Below are 24,083 nucleotides of genomic sequence, written 5' to 3' on the forward strand. Positions count from 1 at the left end.
TAATTGTTTAATGGAGTAAACTCACAAAAATCCTTTGATTCCATTAAATATTTGTTTAAAGTGAGCTCTAATAAATATGTTTTCATTCAAATAAAAAACAAAATATCTTTATTTTGTCAAAGCACATTTTACAGTATGTTTGTTAATGGCATAGTATATTTTAGCTGCATAAACTGGTGATGTATTTTGGACGTGTTCAGAGGATTTTCAATGCTTTCAGACAAGTATGAGATTCATCAGGTTAACAAAAACAATTATGCACTCAAATTATAAAAGGTTAACTTCTGTTAACAGATGAACTATGCCAGCCCTAATTTGAAGTCTTTGTTTGAACTTCTCTGGAGTGCTTTGAATTTGTTTGAAATTCTCTGCAGTGCTTTGAATCTGGGTTTGTTTGTAATTCTCTGTAGTGCTTTAATCTGGGTTTGTTTGAAGTTTTCTGCAAGGCTTGAATCTGGGTTTGTTTGAAGTTTTCTGCAAGGCTTGAATCTGGGTTCTAGCACTTTGTTTGACGCTGTTAACATTAACTAGTGATGCTTTTCCAGCCCTATGCCTTACCTATGTTGTACTGTATGTCTTCTGATGAATAAAATGCATTCCAAAAAGACTAATTAGCCAATGTATGAATGCCTGTATGTTTGAGCTATCTCACTGAGCTTTCCTATCGAAGCTGCTTGGTTTTCAGGAAAATCTCAAATACAGACCAGCAGCTCCTTTCAATAGAGTAGGTGTAAATGCCTGCCAGAACTGGAGAACATGATCAAATACATGGAAGCATGTTTTTGGCTCTCTTGGTGGATGTGTTCTTTTTCTGACCAGTTGTTCAGTATAATCAAAGTGTCTCCACAATCTGATTCAATCATACAGAATGGGTTGTCATCTAAGCATTCATTACTATGCTTCAGCATGAACATTTCCTGATTGATTTAGAATATTATTCAATTGAAATACGTATTGTGATCAATACATTAAAATAACATACAGCAAGAAATACAATTCTAATAATTATGTATTTACAATTCTGAATGAAACACTTGGTCACATTTATTGACACTTGATTCTGCAGTTTTTCAGCCCTCGATACTATTACACTTCAGGGACTCAGCTAAGCATTTGAGATATCTTGAGTCTGGGTAGCCATTTCTGTAAGAATAAAGGCAGATTGTAGACTTTTTTTACTACAACTTACTAAACCAATACAAACCAAAATGTGACTTTCAAAAGTGATACTAACCCTATACATTCACAATTGAAATGTTAAATATTTGAATTAAACTAGTTTTCAACACCGTATTTTGGACAAAACAACTCACCTGGAAATTCCTCCCTCAATACTGGTCTTGTGTGGGATTTTTCCCCAGGTTACCTGGTCGATATTGTCCCCTACTCTCACAGTGAAGGTTTGGCCTTGATGAAAGGCACGTTTGAGCGATGGCAGAAGTTTGCGAGCAGTTTGATTCAGAGGCAGGAAGGCATGGAACGTGCCTCCCTGGAAAGGCCTCCCAGGGTTTGGATGGTCCTTCTGCACAGAAGTGGTATGAAGATCATGATCATGAGAAGTCAACTTACACCTAAAGGTAATATACAGATATAACCGGTGGCTTTAAACAAGCTACTGTAATATGAGGCAAGTGCAGGAATAAATGTATAGCATAAAAATGCAGCCTAACCAAACTCACTGACTTCTAATTCCTTCTAACAATTAAAGGTTAACCTTTAAGGTGAATACCTTACCCCTTGAATGCCATCTGGGATGTTATAGGTTATCTTCAACGTTGTTTCCTTGTTGTGCCCAGTAAGACTAATGGACATCTCACTGCAGGTCATGGTCCCTTGGATGCCTACCTTATCCCCCTTAGATTGGGGACATATTTGACTGTTGGAGAGGGCCCCTCCAAAGACAAATGTAGACATAAGTTCCCCAGTGGTTTCACAAACACAAGACAGACTAGCCTTTTCCTCAGTGGATTTCACAAATTGTTTGTCATTGGACTGGCATTCACTATAATTTCCTTCGGTACGTTTATTTTGGGTCGGCAGTCCTGTAGTGGGAGGTATCTGGTGTTTTTCAGACTTTGGTTCTATCAATAGCTGAGCACTGCACTCTGGTAATGATGTTGCACTATTTTCCTTTGGTTTTTTAATTCTCAGTGACTCTTCCGCTTGATAGGGGGCTTTGATTTTCTTGAAACAATTTTCGTCCACTGGACCAACTGTCCCAAGCTGCAGCTTCAGAATGGGTGATTTTGTTATATCTGAATTGCTTACTCCCATCAAACTTCTGGTTGAGGAAAGGTTGACTGCCGTTTTAGTCTCCTGATATTGTTTTTCACTAGGTAAAGTGCTGTGATTGGCGGATGAGGGATATATGTCAGGGCTGTATGGAGAGGCACAAAATGATTTAGTATGGTCAGTAGATCCCTCTTCAACAGTCGGTTCTTTCCCTTCCCCAAAGTGAAGCATCTGTTTTAGCAGTGACATTGCCTCCATACAATCCAGTTTTGGACCCAAGATTAATAAGCTTTCTTTCTCAGGCACTGGTAGGATTTTCACTTGTGTACATTTCTCTCTCATGGCGGTGAATAACACCGTCTCATTGTTCAAGTCCGACACACCCAGCTGTGTTAGCGACAGTTCATGGGTGAAGAAGTCCTTAGCTACACTGGCAATCAGCTCTTTCAGCACCTGCTGACACGCATGAACTTTGGCCAGATCTTTTCCTCTCAAATGGAGGACAACATCCTTTAAGTTTTGTTTCACCTTCATCTGCAGATCAGAGGTTATGTCCTCTAGCATTATGTGAAAAATATCTTTTATGTACAACCACTGATCTGTCGGCACCACCACATGTACACTCAAGACATCTGTAGTTTCTAAATGACTGTCAACCATGAGAGTTCTAGGTTTGTATTCTTTTGTCTTTCCAAAAAGGTCTATGTCAGGGCTACTATCCTTCCCAACTAATTTGGTCTTGACCAGCCCTGAAAAACTGTTGGAATGTCTATGAGGGGAAAGGGATTTTGATTGGTTGATTGAGCCTGTTGCATCTGTCCTATCAACAGACATGTCAATATGGTCTGAACAGTAACTCTGAGAGTCATTAAAGTTAGCTGCTTTGGTGAGTTTGGTTTCAATATTTTGTGCCAGGTTTGAAGGCAATTCACTTGACAAGGAAGCAGTGGACAATGATTTATACCTCTTGAAGAGTGAGTCTTCCTCAATTGGATTTAAAGCCTGGAGACCACTTGGACCGGAGCTTGAAATGTCAACCTTCTGGCACATAATTTCTGAAATTGGTTCACTACCTAATTTCTGCTCATCAATATTAATGTGTTTTCTGGACAAGAAGCTATTCATTTGATGACCTTCAAAAGCCTCTATACCACTCGAACTAGACCAAATGTCATCACGTTCAGGTGTCTCAGAACCCATAGGTTTCCCCAATTTGGCTGCCATTTTAAAGTTTTTGCTCTCCATAGCCCTTCCTTTTCTATACTTGGTTTCAGACCTAAAGGGTAGAGATGTATATTCTGAGAGGTGAAACGACTCTTGGCCCTGCTCCTTTGTTTCCCCTTTCAATCTCAGTAGGAACTGCTTGGCCTCCGATACATGCTTTCCACTGCCCACCAGATAGATATTGGACTTGTCTTGGCTGATCAATAGCTTTGTGAACCTCTGTGTTAGGTCTTCAAAAGCCTGCTGAAACCCCTGTATGGGAAGGCTTTCCTTTGCCAACTGCTCCTTGCGAAGTTGGGACTCTTTATCTTGAAACAGCCAGCCCAGCTCTCTATATGCAAGCCTTAGACAATCAATCTCTCGTCCAGGAGCCCTAGTCTTAAGCTGCAGATAGAGGGTTGTGATGTCCCTTGTGGTGACATCCAGTACCTCTATTTCATGTCTGTTAAGGATGCTCTGATATTCAGCCGAGCAGTATTTGTTTAGGTATCGGAAGATGTCTGAGTCTATGACCATGGAAAAGTCATCCATAGAGGTTACCTCCTCTAATGCTGCTGCTTCCTGTATGAAATTGTCAAATGATTTGTGGGAGGCCTTAGCCTGATCTCTTTCATCTGAGTATGATGACTTCAAAATGTTTTGCTCTTCCGTGTACAGTGATTCAAGGGCATACTTTCTCTCAAATACTCTAGAGGAACCTTCCGGCATATTCAGTCCATTGGCATCCATTACTGGTGTTTCAGTAATCTGCTGTCTTTCAGTTTGGCCTTGAGTAGAGTTGTAACTTTTGTCACCTTGGGTGGTCTCAGCTTTAAGGGAATGGACATCTTTTGAGGTCTGTATTTCCAAGAGCCTCAGCAGACACTGGGTCAGGGTTTTGACTTCTGAGTAGCGACCTTTGAAGGTGCAGAGTTCATCCTGAATGTGAAAGGTACATTTTACATCGCAGAAATCTTTGAGGATGTTAGATATTGATGTTTTCCCCCCAGGCAATATGTTGTAGTCCACGGTTACAGCTGTGTCCACAAAGAGCTGAGAGATTGAATTAAGAAGAGGAGTAAGTCACAATTTTGACGAAAAGAAGACTGAGTGAGATAATTATGTGAAAAAGTAAGTACACCATCTGGAAAGTTTCCTCTTTTTAACATTTTTAGGAACAGCTAATTGAGCAAAACTCCCACCACATTCATTGATAAAGATAACCAAATTTAACAAATTACACAAAAAGACATATATATTTGAAACCATTCACGCAATTACAATAAACAGAAAAGCAATTTTCTTGTACAGAAAACATTTGTACAGCCCTACCTTTAGCATCATATAAAATGCCAAATATTAGAATTGGATGCACTAAAACAGATGCAAATTATTAAAAGATCTTGAGAGAGTAGCAAGGTTCCAGCCTTCCACAAACTTCTACAAACTTCTACTTTGATCTTAACTATATGGAGGTGTGGTAACACATGACAATATTCATCCATTGATCCAAGGCCCTCAGAAGAAAATATATTGATACCACTCATGAGTGGTTAAAAAGTCATTTCCAAGCTATTTGAAGCACATAATTCCACAGATTAGTGGATCTTTTACAAATAGAGAAAATTCCAGACCACTGGCAATTTACATCTTCCCACCAAATTCAGCCCAATAGATGACTGAAAGATGGTCATAGAAGTCTATGAATCCTGAAGTAACGTCAACGAATCTAAAAGCCTCTCTTGCCATAAAACTGCTGGAACAATGTGCTCTGGAAAGATGAGTCAAAGGTGAGGTGGTTTGACTGCAATGCCAGACACCATATTTGGCAACAAAACACTGTCTTTCTACAAAATAACCTCATATCATCCATAAAGAATGTAGGCAGTGACATTATGGTTTGGGTCTCCTTGACTATCCATCACTGACTCAACCATTACTTTAATATTGTACTAGAGAATTCTTGAGGAGCATATGAGGCCATCTGTCAAAAATCAGAACCAAACATGGATCTTGCGACAGGACAATGATCCTGCCGCTACAACAAAATGTCTCAGATGGAAGTAATGGGGGATTATGGAATGAAATAGACAAAGTCCGGATCTCAATCCTGTCTGCACAGTTAAAGCAGTACTGTAAAAATGAGTGGGCAGAAATTCCTCCCAGTTGATGTAAGATACTGATACACAGTTGCAAGAAACAGCTGTATGACATAATTTTTCAAAAAATCTGGTTACCCTTATAGGACAAAAGTGTTGAAGTAAAGATGTATCCATGCCCCAATATGTAAAAAAAACCCACAACTATCCAGGGAGTGTACTTGCTTTATCAAATGACTATTTGATTCACCTACCTCATCTGGGTCCCTTTCTTTGCAGTGCAAACTCACATTTAGTTTATATTCTTTGGCATTCACTGATAAAATGTGATTCTGATGTTCAACCACTCTCCGAGCCACTGCATGCATTGTAGATTTGAAGAGAAATAAAAGATACAATAAATGTATTTCAATTCAAGAAATCCTAGGATGTGTCTCACTGTATCAGGACACTGGCATATCACATTCTTTAATCATATTGACCTAAGTCAAATACAATATAATTGCAGTATATACCCAAATCCCCTTGCTCCATATAATTTTCAGTACATAATCTTTAAATGTTTTTTATGTTTACCTTATCATACCATCAACTCGTTTGCTTAATTTATTCCCAAATCCACCAATCAACCACTGACCTTCACTGTCCTCAAATGTAATGAATGTACACCAAGGCTTTGTCTTGGAGACTGTAACAGATGAAATCTCCCCTCCTCCATTCCTCCTCCGCAGGAAATGAATGTACAGCTTGTCGATCAACCTGCTTTCACTGATGTCCTGGGGCAACCCAGACACTCGGACCGTTCCATCCTTCTTGGCCATCCCTGAACCTGATCTAAAACATAGCAAGCCTCAGGGCTTCATGTCAACAATTCAGTGAGTCAACAATGTCATGTCACATTTGGTAATTGCAATCACTAGCAAAACTTACCTTAAGGTAGAAAATGTAAATTCCTCAGGCCATTGAACTTCAATGGCCTCTTGAATTTGGCATAATTCATAATAATTACCTATCATTTTTAATTATGCACTTAAGGCCAGCAAATCCTTTGATTGAAGCACAACAAACTTGGTGTTTAGCTCCCTGCTCTTATTTTGCATGGCTTTAACACAAATAGTGATGTACCGTTTGTGTCATTTATTCTTTTTGTATTTTTTTGGGTATTTTTACAAAAGCCATGGTTATTTTTTCGCAAGTTATTATTTCCTTTCAGTCATACTGCTGACCAGCAGTTAGCGCTAAATTATTGGTGGGTATTACTTTTGGTTTGTTGTTCATTAAGTTAAATGGGGGGTTTTATCGCATATTTCTACTTTGTACTCTGATTCAATTCTTGATCAATATCATTCAAGGGACGTTTTCACTAAAAACATATAATTTGTTTCAGTGGGTTCCCACGTTGGTGGGTTGTTTTCCTGCTTTGTTTGTAGTCTGTCATAGCCTCCTCAAATAGGTTTCTCGGCTCCGCTTGGCTAAGCTCAGGTTAGACAGGGGTATCGTGGCAGGCATTCAGGATGCTTCCTCAAGTGTGGATCTGGTGGATTCACCCAGCTGGTCCCCCTGATTTGTCCATTGCTGTGCCAAAGTGTTAGCTGCTGGTGGGTGACGATCCAGTTCTGGTTATGTTTTGGCATCTTCTCCCTCTCGTTTACTAGCGTTTTGTGGAGTCACGCGACACAATGGTGATGGTGATGCGCATGTAGACTTCATTTAGTCTCAGGGTTGCCCCCGATTCTGAGGTTTTGTGGTGATGTATGTCCCGAGTTCTGCTGGTCCTTTATTGAGGTTGCATGTTGTGCCCCAGCTGGTGGCTTGGTGCGACTGGTAGAGCCGCTACTTCCTGGTGCCATAAAGAGGTGGGATATTGCTCCTCGTTCTTGTGTATTCACAACGGCTATTATCATAGGTTCCTATAGATCTCCTCCAGCCCATGTTGGACAGAGTTCACTCTAAGGGACTGTTCCTCCTTGTGGTGTCAGAACACCTGTACTAGTCCCTACTCAACAGTCGGCTGCCTCGGCTCAGACTAGGGTGAGACCAGAGGATCTAGCCCCTGAGCGTGATAATATCTCAGGCATAGGCTTCCCCAATAAATGTCATAGCGATGATTCAAGCTCCCTCTACGAGGTCCGTCTATGTGTATAAGTGGCAGGCTGTTGACTTGCTCAGGCAGGGTTGTTCTTGAGCTCCTTTGCTCAGTTGCAGATGTGATGACATTCCTCAGAGAGTTTTGGGGCGGGGACATTCTTTTTCCACAATAGCTATTATTATTCAGGAGAAACCTTACGTTTCCCCATAGTGGCACATTGTTCCTTCGCGCAGGGAATAACGTTTCTAGTCACAACTAATGTTTTTTTTAAAAGATGTCTTTCCAGGCATTTATGCTTTATTGGATAGAGACAGTTGAGACAGGCAGCAGTGTTTTTGCTGACAGAGCAGTATTTAAAGAAATGCTGCAGTGGTTTATGTGCACCAGAGGCCACGCGGTTTAGCGATTTTGACAACATAGTTGAATTAAGGTATTTAAACGGAAGCTACCAGCTTTGTTTTTGGGTGGCAGTTTCCTAATGAAGCAGGTGGGTTTGCATTTACATCCCAGACAGAGGGTTAAGGGTTATTTAAGAAATAAGGCATGACATTGTAGAAAATCACTATAATACCACAGCTAAGAGCTGATCTTAGGCATGACGCATTGCCATGATACACCACACAGGCCTGGTATATTGGCACTATACTGAGGCAAAAATCCCAGAAATGCTTTCTAGCTATTATATAGTGATGGGATGTCATGTATAAGGGCTTTCAATCAGAAGCGGATTTATGTATGGGCGACATGGGCAGGAACCAGGGGGGCATCTTGACGGGGCGGCAAGAGGCCCCCGCACAATTTATTTTCGGAATGGTGACATTTGCGTGATTGGTTTTTGTATTGCTCATTTGCAGGTCACATAAATGATATCATGTCATCATGTGGGACAGTGGGTCAATTAACCTTTTCGGAGTAGGCGCCCTGATTCTTGTTTGTGAGCTAGGCAGATTAGTGCCTGGGAAGATCTCCCACTGAGAAGTATGAGATGGGAAGGTCACACTACGAAATGTAAAATCAGTCACACTACGAAATGTTATCAAATAAACCACAATTCATTCATAATTCTGTGAATATACAGGTGCTGGTCATAAAATTTGAATATCATCAAAAGGTTTATTTATTTCAGTAATTCCATTCAAAAAGTGAAACTTGTATAATGTATACATTCATTCCACACAGACTGATATATTTTGAGTGTTTACTTCTTTTAATTTTGATTATTATAACTGACAACTAATGAAAACCCCAAATTCAGTATCTCAGAAAAGTTGAATATTGTGAATAGGTTCAATATTGAAGAAACCTGGTGCCACACTCTAATCAGCTAATTAACCCAAAACACATGCAAAGGCCTTTAAATTGTCTCTCAGTCTAGTTCTCTAGGCAACACAATCATGGGGAAGAATGCTGACTTGACAGCTGTCCAAAAGACGACCATTGACACCTTGCACAAGGAGGGCAAGACACAAAAGGGCATAGCTAAAGAGGTTGGCTGTTCACAGAGCTGTGTCCAAGCACATTAATAGAGAGGCGAAGGGAAGGAAAAGATGTGGTAGAAAAAAGTGTACAAGCAATAGGGATAACTGGAGAGGATTGTGAAACAAAACCCATTCAAAAATGTGGGGGAGATTCACAAAGAGTGGACTGCAGCTGGAGTCAGTGCTTCAAGAACCACCACGCACAGACGTATGCAAGACATGGGTTTCAGCTGTCGCATTCCTTGTGTCAAGCCACTCTTGAACTCGCCTGACCTTAAACCTACAGAAAATCTATGGGGTATTGTGAAGAGGAAGATGCGATACGCCAGACCCAACAATGCAGAAGAGCTGAAGGCCACTATCAGAGCAACCTGGGCTCTCATAACACCTGAGCAGTGCCACAGACTGATCGACTCCATGCCACGCCGCATTGCTGCAGTAATTCAGGCAAAAGGAGCCCCAACTAAGTATTGAGTGCTGTACATGCTCATACTTTTCATGTTCATACTTTTCAGTTGGCCAACATTTCTAAAAATATTTTTTAAGTAATATTCAAATTTTCAGAGATACTGAATTTGGGATTTTCATTAGTTGTCAGTTATAATCATCACAATTTAAATAAATAAACACTAGAAATATATTAGCCTGTGTGAAGTATACATCATACAAGTTTCACTGTTTGAATGGAATTACTGAAATAAATCAACTTTTTGATGATATTCAAATTTTATGACCAGCACCTGTATATTCACAGAATTATGAATGAATTGTGGTTTATTTCATAACATTTCGTAGTGTGACTGATTTTACGACCAGCACCAGTATAGTTTCACATACATATTGTTGAATTTTTTCTGGTTTGAGCGAAATCATTAACAGCAATATAAAACCAATCTGCACACCACCAAGATGAATCGGTTTAGTCTTGACTCTTGGTTGACAGTGTGGGGGGATGGGTAATATATTGATGCTCGAGTGCCAAATCAACACAAATGGATAAGAAAAGGTACCCAGTTTAGGAAAAAAGAGGAAAGGAGAAATGCGCAAAAGATAAACGTATGCAGCTATGTCATCTCGTTATGAGTATATTATGCATCTAATGAAATAAGCTAGTACAACACTTATGTTTGTTAGCCTATGTTACTTGCTACGCTATTACACATAGGGCGACAATATTCAGTTTTCTGTCCAACTTGGATATAATTTCACACAGATTTATCATGATGTGTGTAGCCTGCAGCAAAACGATTACCTAGCACATTACTGACTTGGTTAACTTTCATTGAGGTGACATCATAAATGTTTTCTGTGATTGTACTAACAAGGTCCTGAGCTCAGTAAGGGGAATTTCCAATGCTGTGCCAATGTTGTATCAGTCCTGTAAAGAGTGAGCAGAATTCCTCCAATGTGTAAGAGACAGACAGTTACAAGAAACCGCTACATTAAGATATAAACTATTATTCGTATTTTTTTCTACACTACAAAATTGCATATCTGTTGATTTTAGATTTTTAGACAGGTTACCATTAACTGTCTATAGTTTTGAAATGAAGATGACAGTGCATTTGGAAAGCATTCAGACCCCTTCACTTCTTCAATATTTTGTAATATATTAAATAGTTTCTTTCCCCAAATACATTTTGCACACAATACCCAATGATTACCAAGCATAAACTGTCACGGTTCCCCCAGGTGCAGCTCAACCTTCTCCACCTGCTATGCGCCGGTCGACTTCGCCAGCTTTCCAGTTACCAGGGCTTTTTCTGCAGCAAAACACTGCACCTAATGTGATGATATTAGGAAACTTTTTTCATATTGACAGTGATCATGGGTTCAAAATGAATGAGATAATGTTGGTATAATTAAGCTATGAGAAATCAGGGTGTGTGGTATATGACAAATATACCACGGTTACATCTGTTCTTGGGCGTGGACGCATCGGTATGGTCTTTTGCCGATATATACCCCTAGAGGCCCAGTTATGCAATTATAAAATGGTGACAAATGCAGTTAGAGGTGTATATTCTATTCCAAAATCTATTGAATTCATTTTAGTATAAGGCTGTAACATAAATTGTGGAAAAGGTGACAGGGTCTGAATACTTTCTAAATGCCCTTTACATATCCATGTCCAAATATCTAAAAAGAAATGTTCTTTTTACATGACTATTTGTTAGTACCGAGAACCAATACTAACCTTTTTAAGGTATAACACATTTATTTGATATGAAGGGAAAATAAAGGTCATGCAGGTCGGTGGGGCTTATTAAATCAACAAGTCTGTCCCCAGCAAACTTTAATCAATTAAACATTTTAGAAGAATGTGAACATCTGTTTCTCTTTGCATATGTAATGTTTCCAGATGGAAAATGTATTTCAAAGTCTGACACCACCATTCCAACAATACCTTCTACCTGTCTGCAACTCTATTTAATTACCTGTCTGAATGTGTTATTTAATAGCTTTGATGTTTTCACTGTACTTCAACGTGGAATGTGGAAAATGAAGAAAAAAATACCCTTGAATGGGTAGATGTGTCCAAACTATTGACTGGTACTGTATTTACACAGATTCATATTTAGACTATTTTTTGTTATTCTTACATGTATTACGTTGCTGATCTTTAAGAACCGGCCCAGCGCTACACTAGGGGCAACTTTTATATATTTCTTTATTTATATTTTTAAATATGTAAAAGTTAATAACCAGCCCCCACGTATTGGTCAAGCTTCTCCTTAGCACCGGGAGAGAAAAATTGTGGCGCTGTGCCTGTTTAAGAAAGATGCAAACCAATATGTATTACTCCACTGAAATTAGATTAAATAGATTGAATATTTTATCAATTTACTAAACTCGTAGGACTTACCTTAATTTCGTATCCGTTTTTCCTATTTTTAAAAGGTAAACAATGTTTTACAAAAATATCTAGACGACTTTATGTTAGCACCCTGGACAGAGTTAACCATAGGAGATAACTTCTGAAGAAATGGAAAGTGAAAGCACTGGCTGAAGTCGTATTGTGATGACGTCACAAGTATAGAAACCGCCACAAACATTTTGTCTTTTTGTAAAATTATCAAGTTCCATTTGTTTTATAGAATCAAATGTTCGATTCTATTTTTGGGGGGTAGCATAATGAAGTCTAAGTTAAATCTCCCCGAAGGTTGACACGATGTGACAACACCTACCACAAGAGGTCCCCATTACATCACGGAAAGCTCATGACAGGCTCAATCAGGTACTGACAAGATTCACCTCCAGTGTTTCATGAAGACAACCACAAACCAAATGTAAAGAATGTAGCAAAAGCTATCTTTGTTTTCATTTCTAGCAGACGTTTTCATTTTCAGCAGATTCTTTGTCTTTGAATATGTCTAGACCCCATGCTCAAGAAATTTGTGCATCAATGGAGGACATAAGTAATTACAGTATACTGTATGAATCAGGGAAGGGCTTTACTGACCTTTAAAAATAAACATTTTAGGAATTGTATAATTTCCTTGGTGTCCCAATAGGCAGCTAGACCAACACAGGTGACCGCTTAGCTGCTAAAAACTCTTCTTAAGTTGTGGCATATTTTGAACAACCTTGAACAGCATTCATTGGAGTTGTTGGCCGAGCTTGTACATCGGGGTTTGTTTCAGCACTTCAGTGGCCGAGCGCAAACAGATGATATCTAAAACAAATTACTGAGGCTCATTTGGTAATGTTCTCAAAATATGTGTAGGTCACTTATGTTGCTGAAACATAAACGTTCCTCTATGCTCCAAATTACGCATCCAATTAACAACAGTTATATACTTTTAAATTGTAAGTTTACCTTGAGTGGGGAGGCTGTAGTAGTCTTCCGTGCTTTGATAACATTTGTGTATTATACATTCTCCGACATGAGCACTTTTTATTGATTGAGGCACCTGGGAGAGACAGAGAAGAGTTATTGCTAAAAGAGCTTTGGTCAGGATTCGAACACACGCTGCAGGAGTCCATATGCACTGGATGCATCTAGATTGGTGGTCCCCCGAGACACAGTTGACACATTTTCTAATGTGGTGCGCATGCAAATCTCATCAATTGTCCTTGCGTTTGCACACATGTTATTAATATATGTGTTAGGCTACCACATCAAACAGTAGCAATGGGTGATTTGGTTCAAAGGAAATGGGCAAGGCCCCAGGTTGGTGCTCATTCTGAAGTGGGTTGCCCATTCAATGTTGTGGAACAGGCATTCAACACTTACGAGTCACATGACACGGGGAGGGAAAATGGCTAATTGGGCCCTATTTGGACATTTTCACTTAGGGATGTACTCACTTTTGTTGCCAGCAGTTTAGACATTAATGGCTGTGTGTTGTGTTATTTTGAGGGGACAGCAGATTTACACTGTTATACAAGCTGTACACTCACTACTTTACATTCTAGCAAAGTGTCATTTCTTCAGTGTTGTCACATGAAAAGATATAATCAAATATTTACAAAGATGTGAGGGGTGTACTCACTTCTGTGAGATACTGTAGCTCTGATTGGCTGGTTATTTACAACCTGATGTTACTTCACTTCAGTCAAATATTTGGACCTGCCAGAATATTATGGGTATTTTTCCCCCCGAGGTAAAATTATATTACCATAGGCGTAACGTTACTTCCAAAATACATTGTGAAACGACCTCATGAAACAACTTTGTCATTTGTCCAACCAAATAAACGTAGTCGAGCAGCAGACAAAACTGCCAGCTCTACTAAGGCACTTCCAGATTTGTAATTTTTTTTAAAGCAACCAGATCCTCCATGGTAAGGACTTGGTACCTCCATTGGTACAGACTGTACCCTACAGTGTATCAGGAAATTACGTATGTTTGCCTTAAATCAATTTGTCAGTGTTACGGTTTGGCAGTACTCCCTTGTTAACTGCCTTAACTAGCTAAGGTTTTCTAGCTAACTTGCCAATTTTTTAGTTTTGGAAATAGTAGCTCTAGTTCAATTGCAAAAAGTGGGTAGGGAAGCTGACATCGGGACTGGTAACCAGTTAGCTATATTTAAAACCTTTCAGCTTTCATATGACCAAGAATGGATCATACACAGCTTGCTGTTTTAATACAATATTGCAATCTTGTGGTGTAAATTGGTCATCTTATTTGCACTTTCACTGTAAATTACTGAGTATACTGTATGTTTTTTGTTCTTCATAGACACCAATGATTGGCCAGACCTATAGACAGTAAAGTGAAAGATTTCCTATAAAGTCCAAAAACCTCTGGTTAGGATGCAGGAAAGAGGGTGGATTAGGGTAGTTCAAAGACTTGGTTTCCAATGCATCTACATGGTGTTAGATTGGGATGGGCAGTATTAATGATGCATGTATTTCAAATACAAAATAGGATTTTGTCAATTGTATTTGATGAAAATGACTTCATATTTTGTATCAAAATACTTTAGTGTTTTGTATTTTGTAGCTTAAAAATACTGTAAAATAGTTTGTGAAAGGTCTACAGCACATGATGACATCATAAAAATGCTGCTTCTGATTGGTGCCTTCTCAGTAATTTGCCCAGACTTGTTAAGATCAGAACAGAAAAGGCATCCATGGTTGAAGAAGGTCAATGTAAGAAACATGTACTTAGCATCTTTGGAGCTGTATCCCCTAATCAAGCACCTTTTTGGAGGTTTAACACAATCATCCCATCCTCAGCTCCAGATGAGCGTTTATTTTCCTTTGATGGATTGATCAACCGGTCCCATCAACAATGTCTAAATGCTACACCTTTTGAAAAGTTATTTGTGCTTAAAGGCATCAGTAGCTAATGAGGCATACATTCACATTCCATACACTCCCTTTCTCAGAAAATGCTTGATTGATTGATTGACTCCCTCTCTCACACACACTCACTCAATCACATGCTTACTTTCTCACCCACACTCACACAGAAGTTTGACTGTTTTTGGTAGAATCTTTAAACTGTTTTGAAATACCTGGTCTGCAGTATTCTCTATTGTAGTATTCTCTAATGGAGTTTAAGTAAATGTTCTTACTACACCATTAATGATCCACATATTGATCATTTAATAATTGTTGACAAAGTGTTGAAATGTTTGTTTTCAACTTCCAAATAGGTGTCCAATGATTGATAAATAAATAATTGATTGCTAAATGATTGTACCCTAGCTGTTTAATAGGATAATGATTTTGCATACCGTTTCATGACTGCCTGACACATAATTTATTATTATATTTATGAATAACAATCAAATGATTCATTACTTAGAAACTAGTTCATATGAATAACGGTGCCATCAGTTGTATTCTTGTGAATGACTTGTTTGTCATTGAGTCAGTCTTGTTGATGCAAAGTAGGCCCTTCATTACCAAACACCAAGTAACAAAATTAGGATACAATTATGAGTCATTAGCAAAATCCCAGGATGTTCACTCTTTTCCAGGAGTGTCACATTGACCTGTCTGTAGGTTTGGGGAGGTCATGACCCCCCTGTCCCCCCTAATTCTATACCCCTGATTACAGTATACCCACTTCTCCGGGCACCACTATATTACTGACTTTAATTAATAAATGTGATCTAACAAAAGTAAAGGGTAAATTTTAACCATATGTGCTGTTTATATTGCTTGTAATTGGGATGAAGTAAACATCTGTTGAGTATTTTAACATAAAATTGTTTGATAGTGTTGAATTAAAAACCCCAAAATGCAGCAAGTCCACCATACCCACGAACAAAAATATGAACACCACACAAGGGTTAAGCAATAAGAAATCAGGGTGTGTGGTATACTGCAAATATACCAGAAACCCTTAGAGGCCCAGTTATGCTATTATAAAATGGTGACAAGTGCGGTTAGAGGTGTATATTCTATTCCAAAGAGCAAGAATACACGTGAGAAGGCTTCAAGGCTGATAGCGTGGAGCCTAGTACTCATTGGATACAAGTCTCCTCCCTTGTCGCGTCATTGGGACGCACGAAACGTCATCGAGTCTGTCGCTCTCCTAGGTTTTGACGCCCATGGTGGGTGAGTTGGAATGCATTTGATCTGCTACCCGGTGAAGCAAGGCAAATGTCCCATCGCGGACACAAGGATGCAGTAGCCGGGCACCAACAATCACTAGTGACGAGGTGCACAGACCAGACCATTTGGAAATACATGTACACCGGTATATTTATTTCATGTCATAATTTCGTATTTTATCTTTTTTTATTAATTTTGCCATTTAATTATTTGTGCCTAAACGAAACAAAAAAATGACCGATCTGTGTATTCCAATCGGACAGTGGAGCGGATGGCGCTAAGGACCTTCAAGGGTAACCTCGTTGCATTAATAATAGCCGTTCGGGTGTATATTTAGATAGCTTAGTCAGTATAATAGCCCACGCAGACTAAGGGCACCACAGTAGGCTACGAATGGAAATCAGCGTTCATCAGTCATATGATGAGGTGCGTTGGTACAACTTGGTTTTGAATAGTTCCATAGGCGTATTAGGCAATATTATTCGATTTGTATGCAGGCTCTGTCAACTGTGTCTTTGGTCGGTCTGAGATTTGGATAACAGTGTTATCTATTTACTGCAGTTGCCTTTTATCTAAAACTGTTGTTCAATAATGGACAGGTTATTCGTTTTATTTTTGTTTTGGTAGGACAATGCGCAAAATGTGCGGCACTGCGCTGCCACTTAGGCTTCCCTTTATTTATTTATTTATTTATTTTCATCAGCAATTCCACTTGTGCAATAACAATTTCATCAGCAATAGTCAAACAAGGTTACTTAAACATCAACTAAATGACAAAAAGCAATCGGATTAATAACACTATTTTAATGGGTTGCAACACTACATATATTGGGTTTTTTATATATTATGATTTTATTACCACGATTGATCATACAAGCTCTTGTGAAATTAGAGAATATTGAACCGATTGACTGCTTGTCTTTGCTCCGCTTATGGTCAAGATATGCAGTGTGATGTAAGATCTGAGTGGCCCTGCCCTCTTTCCGCTCTCTGGTTACAGCGACACTAACAGTAGCGCCTTATGCTTGAAACCTAATTCCTCTGTCAAAATGGCAACACCAAGGTCTCTAGCCTTTGGTCTGTGTCCTAAGGGGCTCCATGTTAATCTATTGAATGAAAGTGGATATACATGTTCAGCATCGACTAATGCCAAATGTAGATCGTGCTTGTCGTTTATTAATAAGTTGTGAAGACATTATTTCATTACACTGTAGCTTCGTAATATTGAAACAAGAATATATACAAGTGTGTGTGTGTGTGTGTGTGAATTAGCACCTTTATTGTTTCCCACTTCTATTCTATGGCTACGTCCTGTTTTGCCTTCTGCTTGAGTACCAATTTTCTTATCTTAACTTTAAATCTCTTCCTTTCCTTCTTTGTTTATTAGTTTTCCCATGTGGACTGAAATCTGTGCTGGTTGTTTCTCCCGGTTTCCTCTGACTTACGTTGTTGGTGCAAAGCAAAACTCATAGTTTCTCTGTTGATAGATAATTTCAGTCAGATCGATAGGCTGTTTATTTTTTACTTTTTTTTTTACATCTTATGTCTGGACTGGATCCAAATTGATATGATGGGGGCATCGCGTGATATGATAATATTCTTTGACATTCAGGCTTCACATAAGCCGGGAAAAAGTCCAAAATCAGTCATTAAATTTAAACAGGAAATCATCAGGATTGCCAGTATATATTCCATAGATTTTTTTTACTATAAAGCCTAAAACTATAAATTAACCTGACTAAACAATTTTTTTTATGTACACTAAAATTGCCTCATCGAACAGGAAACATTTCTATCTGGCAACAGGAGAAAACCAATAGAGGATTAAAATCTACACTCTATTGCGGATTTCTAGACGCAGAGCTTTAAGCAAGGATGTTTTTTAAAACCAATATATTGTTTGTTAACATGTTTAATTGACTGACACTTCACCTTAAAGTCACACCCAGTGAATGATTGACAGATAGTTGAACCACCACCAACTCTGTAACTTACTAGGAAGGAGCAGTATTTCAAGTTGTCTCAAATCAAATCCCAAAAAGAAGCTTTACTTGATTTACCAATGCAAGGTTAAGACAAGCATAATTTTTATGTCCCCCAATCCTCACCCTGCTGACTGATGTTAGAACAAAAATGTTGCATTCAAACAAAAACTGTATGTTAGCAGACTGCTCCAAATTAAAATGTGTTCTCGGGCCAATTAACCAGGTAAAATGTCAGAAAATATTTATTTCAAAGTTAAAAAAATATTCTAAAGACAGTATATAACTTGATTTCCAGATGCCAGTGATTTCATCATGTAAAATCCAGATGGTCCCAAGAACTATAAAAAAAACTGTATTATGCAAGGAAACTCACATTGTCTTGTATCAAACCAACCGCACCCTCTTGTCTTTCTCAGGTCACATCCCCGCTGACAGAACATGGCTGCCCTGTCCGCCCCTTCCACCGCCCCTCCCAAACGCTTCCTGGTTCTCTTCGACTTTGATGAGACTATTGTCAACGAGAGCAGCGACGATGCAGTCGTGCGTGCCGCTCCGGGACAGCAGCTCCCTGATTGGCTGAGGCAGTCATACCGCGAGGGACACTACAACGAACACATGCAGCGAGTCCTGGCCTACATGGCCGAGCACGGTGTCACCGAGGATTCCATTCGATCCATGGTGGAAAACATTCCCCCCACGCCTGGCCTGCTATCTCTCTTCCAGTACCTACAGGCGCACAAGCAGGACTTCGAATCAGTGGTGGTCTCCGACGCCAACATGTACTTCATCGAGGCGTGGATGGAGAGGGCCGGCGTGCGCCACCTCTTCCACAGGATCTTCACCAACCCGGCCAGCTTTGACGCTGAAGGGCGTCTGGTTCTCTTGCCCTTCCACGCCCATAGCTGTCAGCAGTGCCCCGAGAACATGTGCAAGCAGGTCATCGTGCGGGAATACCTGGCGAGGCGGCAGCAGGAGCGCGGCGACTGCCCGTTCCAGAGGGTGTTCTACGTGGGAGACGGGGCCAACGACATCTGCCCCATGCTGGCCCTGGGGCCCCGCGACACCGCCTTCCCCAGGAGGGACTTCCCTATGCACCGGCTGCTGCAGAAGATGCAGGAGGCGGGGACGGAGGGCCTTAAAGTCAACGTGGTGCCCTGGGCCACCGGACAGGACGTGGTGGACTGCCTTAAAAGGCTGGAGAAGGAAAGAGGACACTGCAGCTAGCCTGGTCCCAGATTTGATTGTCCTGTCTTGGCAGTTCCTATGGTCAGGAGCAGGCAAGACAGTGCAAACAGATATGAGAAATGGTTAGCTCACACCAGCAGGATAGGAACAAACAAAAGAAGGGAACTTCCAAAAGTTACAGTTAAACTGGTAACAGCATTAAAGGATATGAGGGGGTATATGACATTATGCATGGCTCATATCTAGTGTTTTTTTAAGCAGGTGCTAGAGATCAAAGAACTATGTTTCATAAATGTAAATACGTTTGGACTTGTTGCAAATTATGCGTCCATATACTTTATTGATGATGTCTTCAGCTGAATAGACATAAGAGTCAAAACACTGTCAATAAAGTACATTGAAGCATGAATGATAAGGACATGCAGTAGAATTCAGTGTAATTGGAGTGTCTCGAGTCATCCCATGTGGGGTAGAATAATGTGGCATCTCTTTATGCATGCAGAGCATTCAATACTGGCCCAGTCCAGGGCATCTCCATGAGTCAGTATGTCTCCTCCACCACGCCATACCAGGGTTTAATATTCACATTTGGTATGTCCAGGCTCCTGTCTAATATTCTACACTATTTCCAGGCTGTCCTTTTCCCCCCAGCACGAGCAAAAATGTGCATAAATTGTTCGAAGCATGTTTGAGCCTGCATGTCTTATTGCAAGGCACAGACTATTCAGGGTAATAAGCCAGGAATATGTGCTGCTTTTTGTCCCTGCGTAACACTCCTCATTCACCTAATGAAAGAAGTATTGACTAGTATACATGTAGAACTGGTTGTTTCAGCGCCGTCCGATACAGAAGCCTATAGATGCTGTGGCTCACCTGGACAAGGCTTGGCATAGATGGACAAAAGAGACTGCTGCCACTGATGCAGTAGCACAAACACACACACACACACTGACATCTAATATACTGTCTGAATATACAAAGGTAATATACACCGACATGGGATACTGAGTGAAACCCACACAGCCGAGCTGCTTGTCCAGTGCCTCCATACAGTGTGAGAAACCCATGAAGCACTTGAGATATTGGAGTCTGTATGTGGTCCCGTGTCTGTCGTTCTGTTCACACTGAGTGTTTTTGACCTTGGACAAGGTTTTCTTTAGTCATTTTAAATATTTGGCTTAGCTCGAAGCTCAAAGTATATTCAGACACCGTGAAGATGAATGAAGCTCAGAGACGTTACGTGGAGACTTATTACCTTTTAGTCAACAGCTGTCCACTGTTGAGCTGCTATTCACTCAAAGAAAAGAAGACAATCAAGTTCTGTTGACGCAGAACTGGTTATTTGACATTTTACCTGTAGATGTTGGATGGACAGGTCAGCACACTATTTTAGTCAACTTCTCATACTGAGTTCATCTGTATGTCTTTGTAATTTTAACCTACTACAAGACAAGTGTTTTCTCAAAGTCGTAACCAAACACAGGTTTTAGTCTTAGTAACCTTAACCCTGAAACAAACAAAAAGAAATGTTAATATGTTCCACTATGGAAAGAAAGCAGTAGTAAATCAGCAACCTGTGTAAGTTTGCTGCAGGTGTTACAGCGTTATGATCGCTTATCGGACCACAGCTGAAATACTTTGAAATGCTTGTCCTGCTCTTCGTTTGCTTTGTTTGTTACATCGGAACAAATGGAGTGTGAATCAAGCCCATCTGAAAAACCTATTTGTCGTCCTTGAGTGTTTGTACATCTATGAGCTAATGGAGGGGATTGAAATCTTATCCTACGAGATCCGGAGCCTAGTATTTTCCTGTTCTACCTCATCATTAATGTCACCCACCTGGTGTCCCAGGTCTGAATAAATCCCTGATTAGGGGGTTGCAATAAAATAATGGAGTGGAATTGGCTTAGAGGTCCAAAGTTTTATACCACTGAGTAACGGTATGTAATTTATCCAAGTCTGGTTGGCCCTATCCAAGTCTGGTTGGCTACTATATGATTATAGCAGCCAATCTATGTGGCTAATAGAAACTGGTATGAGAATCAGGCTAACTTAAAAACCTCAGTGATATCGGATGTTCACACACTCATTTGACCCTTGGTCTCTCAGGGAGTGATTAACAATGTATGTGTGTACAGTAATACAATAATAATAGCCGCTGATAGAAAAATGCAAATATTATTATTGCATATATTATTAGCATTATTAGCATATCAATGAGTTGTCTTTTTTACATACATTTTTTTTGGTGGCGGGGGCGTTGGACGTGGATGTGTAATCCTCACTTTAATGCTACAGACAGATAAAGGAAACCTAATTTAACAAATGACACAGATTATACTTGCAATAATTGATATAAACCCAACAGAAATTCAATTTTAAAAGTTTGTAAAAAAACTTCATTGCTGATTATTGCTGATATTGCTCTTTTGGTAGAAATAACTTCTTTTAACTGTTTTGTGTAACTTTCCAACAGTCCCTTACATTGACTGGGAGTCATTTGCGCATTGTTCTTTACAGTATAACAGGTATAACTGGGCTATCTTATCTGCACGGGCCACTTCAAGACCCCCCCCCCCCCCATGGCATTTTCATAGGATTGAGATTTGGGTTTTGACCTGCCCATTACATAACCCTACATTTCTTCGTTTTGATACATTCTGTTTTATTTTTGATTATGTGGTTTGGATCATTGTCCTTTTAAAAGATCCATGTTGGGTTCTGGTTTTTGACAGATTTTTTTGTGGGTGTGACATGTTAAATTGGGTTACCTTTATCAATTAATGTGGTTGGAATTTAGCTACAATATGCATGTATGAAAACATAAAAGAAAAGGACAAATGTCCAGGGAGTGTACATACCTTTTTACCTGACCTGTACTTTACCACGACCTGTGATTCAACCACAGCCATATTGGGACTTCACTAGCAATCAGTTGAATATTCAAATGTGCTCCAAATATATGAATTTATCTTGAAGATTGTACTGTGTGTGTTTTGTATATCTGGTTGGATCCTCCTGGTTTTGTCTGGCATTACTCCTCCTGTAATACTGACCTGATCCTTTGTTCACCTTTAACAGACTCTGCTGTGGATTGCACTTCATGTATTATTTGGTTTGTTGTTCATCTTAAAGAGATTTGTGTAATGTACCATTGTAATACCAACAGGAATATAAAGCCATTAACAAACTGATTTGATTTTCCTGCTTTTCTTTCGTCTTTATTCGGTGGGGTCGGGTACTTTTCTTTGATAAATGTAGTTGAATTGGTGGCACAACGTTTCAAGCTCCATGCCAACCTTTAAAGCAACATTTAGCTTTTCACTGTTTTCAGACAGTGATTATGTTTATCCATGCCCTATCAAGAAATGCATCCTTTTCCTCGCCATGAAGAAAAAGTTTGATGCTACAGGAAAGCACACACATGCACATGAATCCGGTTTCCACAAGATGGCGGTGGTTGAACATTTTGCACAAACAACTGAAAGTAACATTAAGTAGCAGTTCAGTGTTCGTGAAAGAATGTCAGTGTCTGGGAATGGAATGGAACTAACAGTCAGAACACAGTGGTGAAGATTGGTGTTTTTTTAAAGATGTGGTTTCTGAGACTCAAAACACTTTTGGGCAATTCCACATAAATAGAATAAGGCAGGCTCAGATTTTCACCTTTGAATGTTCGCCAAACAAAAACCCTTCATGGCAAAGGTGAACAAACCACACAACCCATTAGTACAAGGACGTGTCTTTACAATTTACATAAACAAAATTAGTTGAAGAACAGCACTGTTGAATAGAAGGATGGTAAAATCTCCCTCCGTCATCTACACTGAATTAAGATTCAAAATACATGTAAAACATACATGTGGAAAGAATGGGATGTCAGTTTTGACACCTTAAATTTGCGGGAGATGGGTAACCTAGTGATCAAGTGTGTTGGGCCAGTTGGGTCCAAACCCCAAGATGAAAAACCTTGAGCAAGACCGCTAACCCTAATCGCTCCCAGGTCATTGCTCTAAACAAAAAATCGGTCTAACCTTGTAAAATACTAAATCAAAATAAATTAAAAGTTTAAGAGGATTATTCTGATATATTTATAGATGTATTCTGAATATACAAAGGTAGAAAAGGCAATATCTATTTATTGTTTATTATTGTGTGCTCTTGTTGGTTTTCATGGTATTTTTTCATGGTAGTTGCAACATAATATCACAGGAATTTTTTTAACTAGTTTACGTTGTTATGTGTATTATTGCTCTACATGCTATATCAATAATATTCAATATTTCTACCCAAATTGTTTATATTCCCCATCCAATTTTTTTTTAAATAGCCACTAGTTTACATTGTTATGTATATTTTTTGTATACCTTTGCTTTATTTATCTTTGAATTCTTACTACGTAGATGTTGTGTGCCATGTCACAAGATTTTAATTGTGCAGGATGACGCTGTGTTATTCAGTGCATTTGATAAATAAACGTTTGAACTTGAACTTGAAATGCTGAAGCCTTTTGTAATGATCCAGATGACTTCTGGTGTTTGTTTTTGCATGTGTCACTTTATAACTTTGGAGTGAGCTGAGATGCTGCTTTAATTAGCCCAGTAATATGACTCAGCAAACACACACTGACTATGACTAGGATTTCTCCTTCCGCTGAGTCTTAAACATCCTATCTCTCTTTGTGCATGCTTCCTCTCCCCCCTTCTCATCTCTCTTTCTGCCTCACCCACTCTGTTCACAAACAGTTCTTTCTGCCTTTCAGTGTCTCTCCCTCTCTCTCTGTCTTTCTCCCCTGGCC

At 39.5% G+C, this 24,083-nt stretch overlaps 2 protein-coding genes across 9 annotated transcripts; one reads left to right on the forward strand and one right to left on the reverse strand.

Moving 5' to 3' along the window:
* Positions 1 to 91: 91 nt before the first annotated feature.
* On the reverse strand, positions 92 to 12,100 carry LOC105030577. 3 transcript variants are annotated; one of them, XM_013133823.4, is made up of 6 exons: positions 11,968 to 12,100; positions 6,172 to 6,368; positions 5,789 to 5,892; positions 1,735 to 4,488; positions 1,314 to 1,522; positions 92 to 1,143 (listed from the first exon to the last, which is right to left on the reverse strand). In XM_013133823.4, exons 2-6 carry the CDS (start codon positions 6,353 to 6,355, stop codon positions 1,071 to 1,073), a joined length of 3,324 nt encoding a protein of 1,107 aa, XP_012989277.3. In that variant the 5' UTR covers positions 6,356 to 6,368; positions 11,968 to 12,100; the 3' UTR covers positions 92 to 1,070. The 3 variants fall into 3 exon arrangements, with proteins under 3 accessions (XP_012989277.3, XP_034148153.1, XP_019902356.2); XM_034292262.1 differs by having other exon boundaries at positions 6,172 to 6,391; XM_020046797.3 differs by lacking the exon at positions 11,968 to 12,100 and adding an exon at positions 10,766 to 11,954.
* On the forward strand, positions 6,324 to 22,479 carry LOC105030554 (probable phosphatase phospho1). 6 transcript variants are annotated; one of them, XM_010904472.5, is made up of 2 exons: positions 6,324 to 6,409; positions 18,517 to 22,479. In XM_010904472.5, exon 2 carries the CDS (start codon positions 18,539 to 18,541, stop codon positions 19,322 to 19,324), a length of 786 nt encoding a protein of 261 aa, XP_010902774.1. In that variant the 5' UTR covers positions 6,324 to 6,409; positions 18,517 to 18,538; the 3' UTR covers positions 19,325 to 22,479. The 6 variants fall into 6 exon arrangements, with proteins under 6 accessions (XP_010902774.1, XP_010902783.1, XP_010902802.1 ...); XM_010904481.4 differs by lacking the exon at positions 6,324 to 6,409 and adding an exon at positions 16,113 to 16,260; XM_010904500.4 differs by lacking the exon at positions 6,324 to 6,409 and adding an exon at positions 16,113 to 16,252.
* Positions 22,480 to 24,083: the final 1,604 nt, after the last annotated feature.

The sequence above is a fragment of the Esox lucius genome, chromosome 5 (assembly GCF_011004845.1).
Source record: "Esox lucius isolate fEsoLuc1 chromosome 5, fEsoLuc1.pri, whole genome shotgun sequence".
Lineage (NCBI taxonomy): Eukaryota > Metazoa > Chordata > Actinopteri > Esociformes > Esocidae > Esox > Esox lucius.

Excerpts from the sequence above, each read along its gene's own strand:
- LOC105030577 (XM_013133823.4), bottom strand. The coding sequence starts at position 6,355 with ATGGCCAAGAAGGATGGAACGGTCCGAGTGTCTGGGTTGCCCCAGGAC. Across the intron at positions 4,489-5,788 it reads AAGAAAGGGACCCAGATGAG|CTCTTTGTGGACACAGCTGT; the intron begins GTAGGTGAATCA and ends TCAATCTCTCAG. Across the intron at positions 1,144-1,313 it reads ATTGAGGGAGGAATTTCCAG|AAATGGCTACCCAGACTCAA; the intron begins GTGAGTTGTTTT and ends TTATTCTTACAG.
- LOC105030554 (XM_010904472.5), top strand. The coding sequence starts at position 18,539 with ATGGCTGCCCTGTCCGCCCCTTCCACCGCCCCTCCCAAACGCTTCCTG.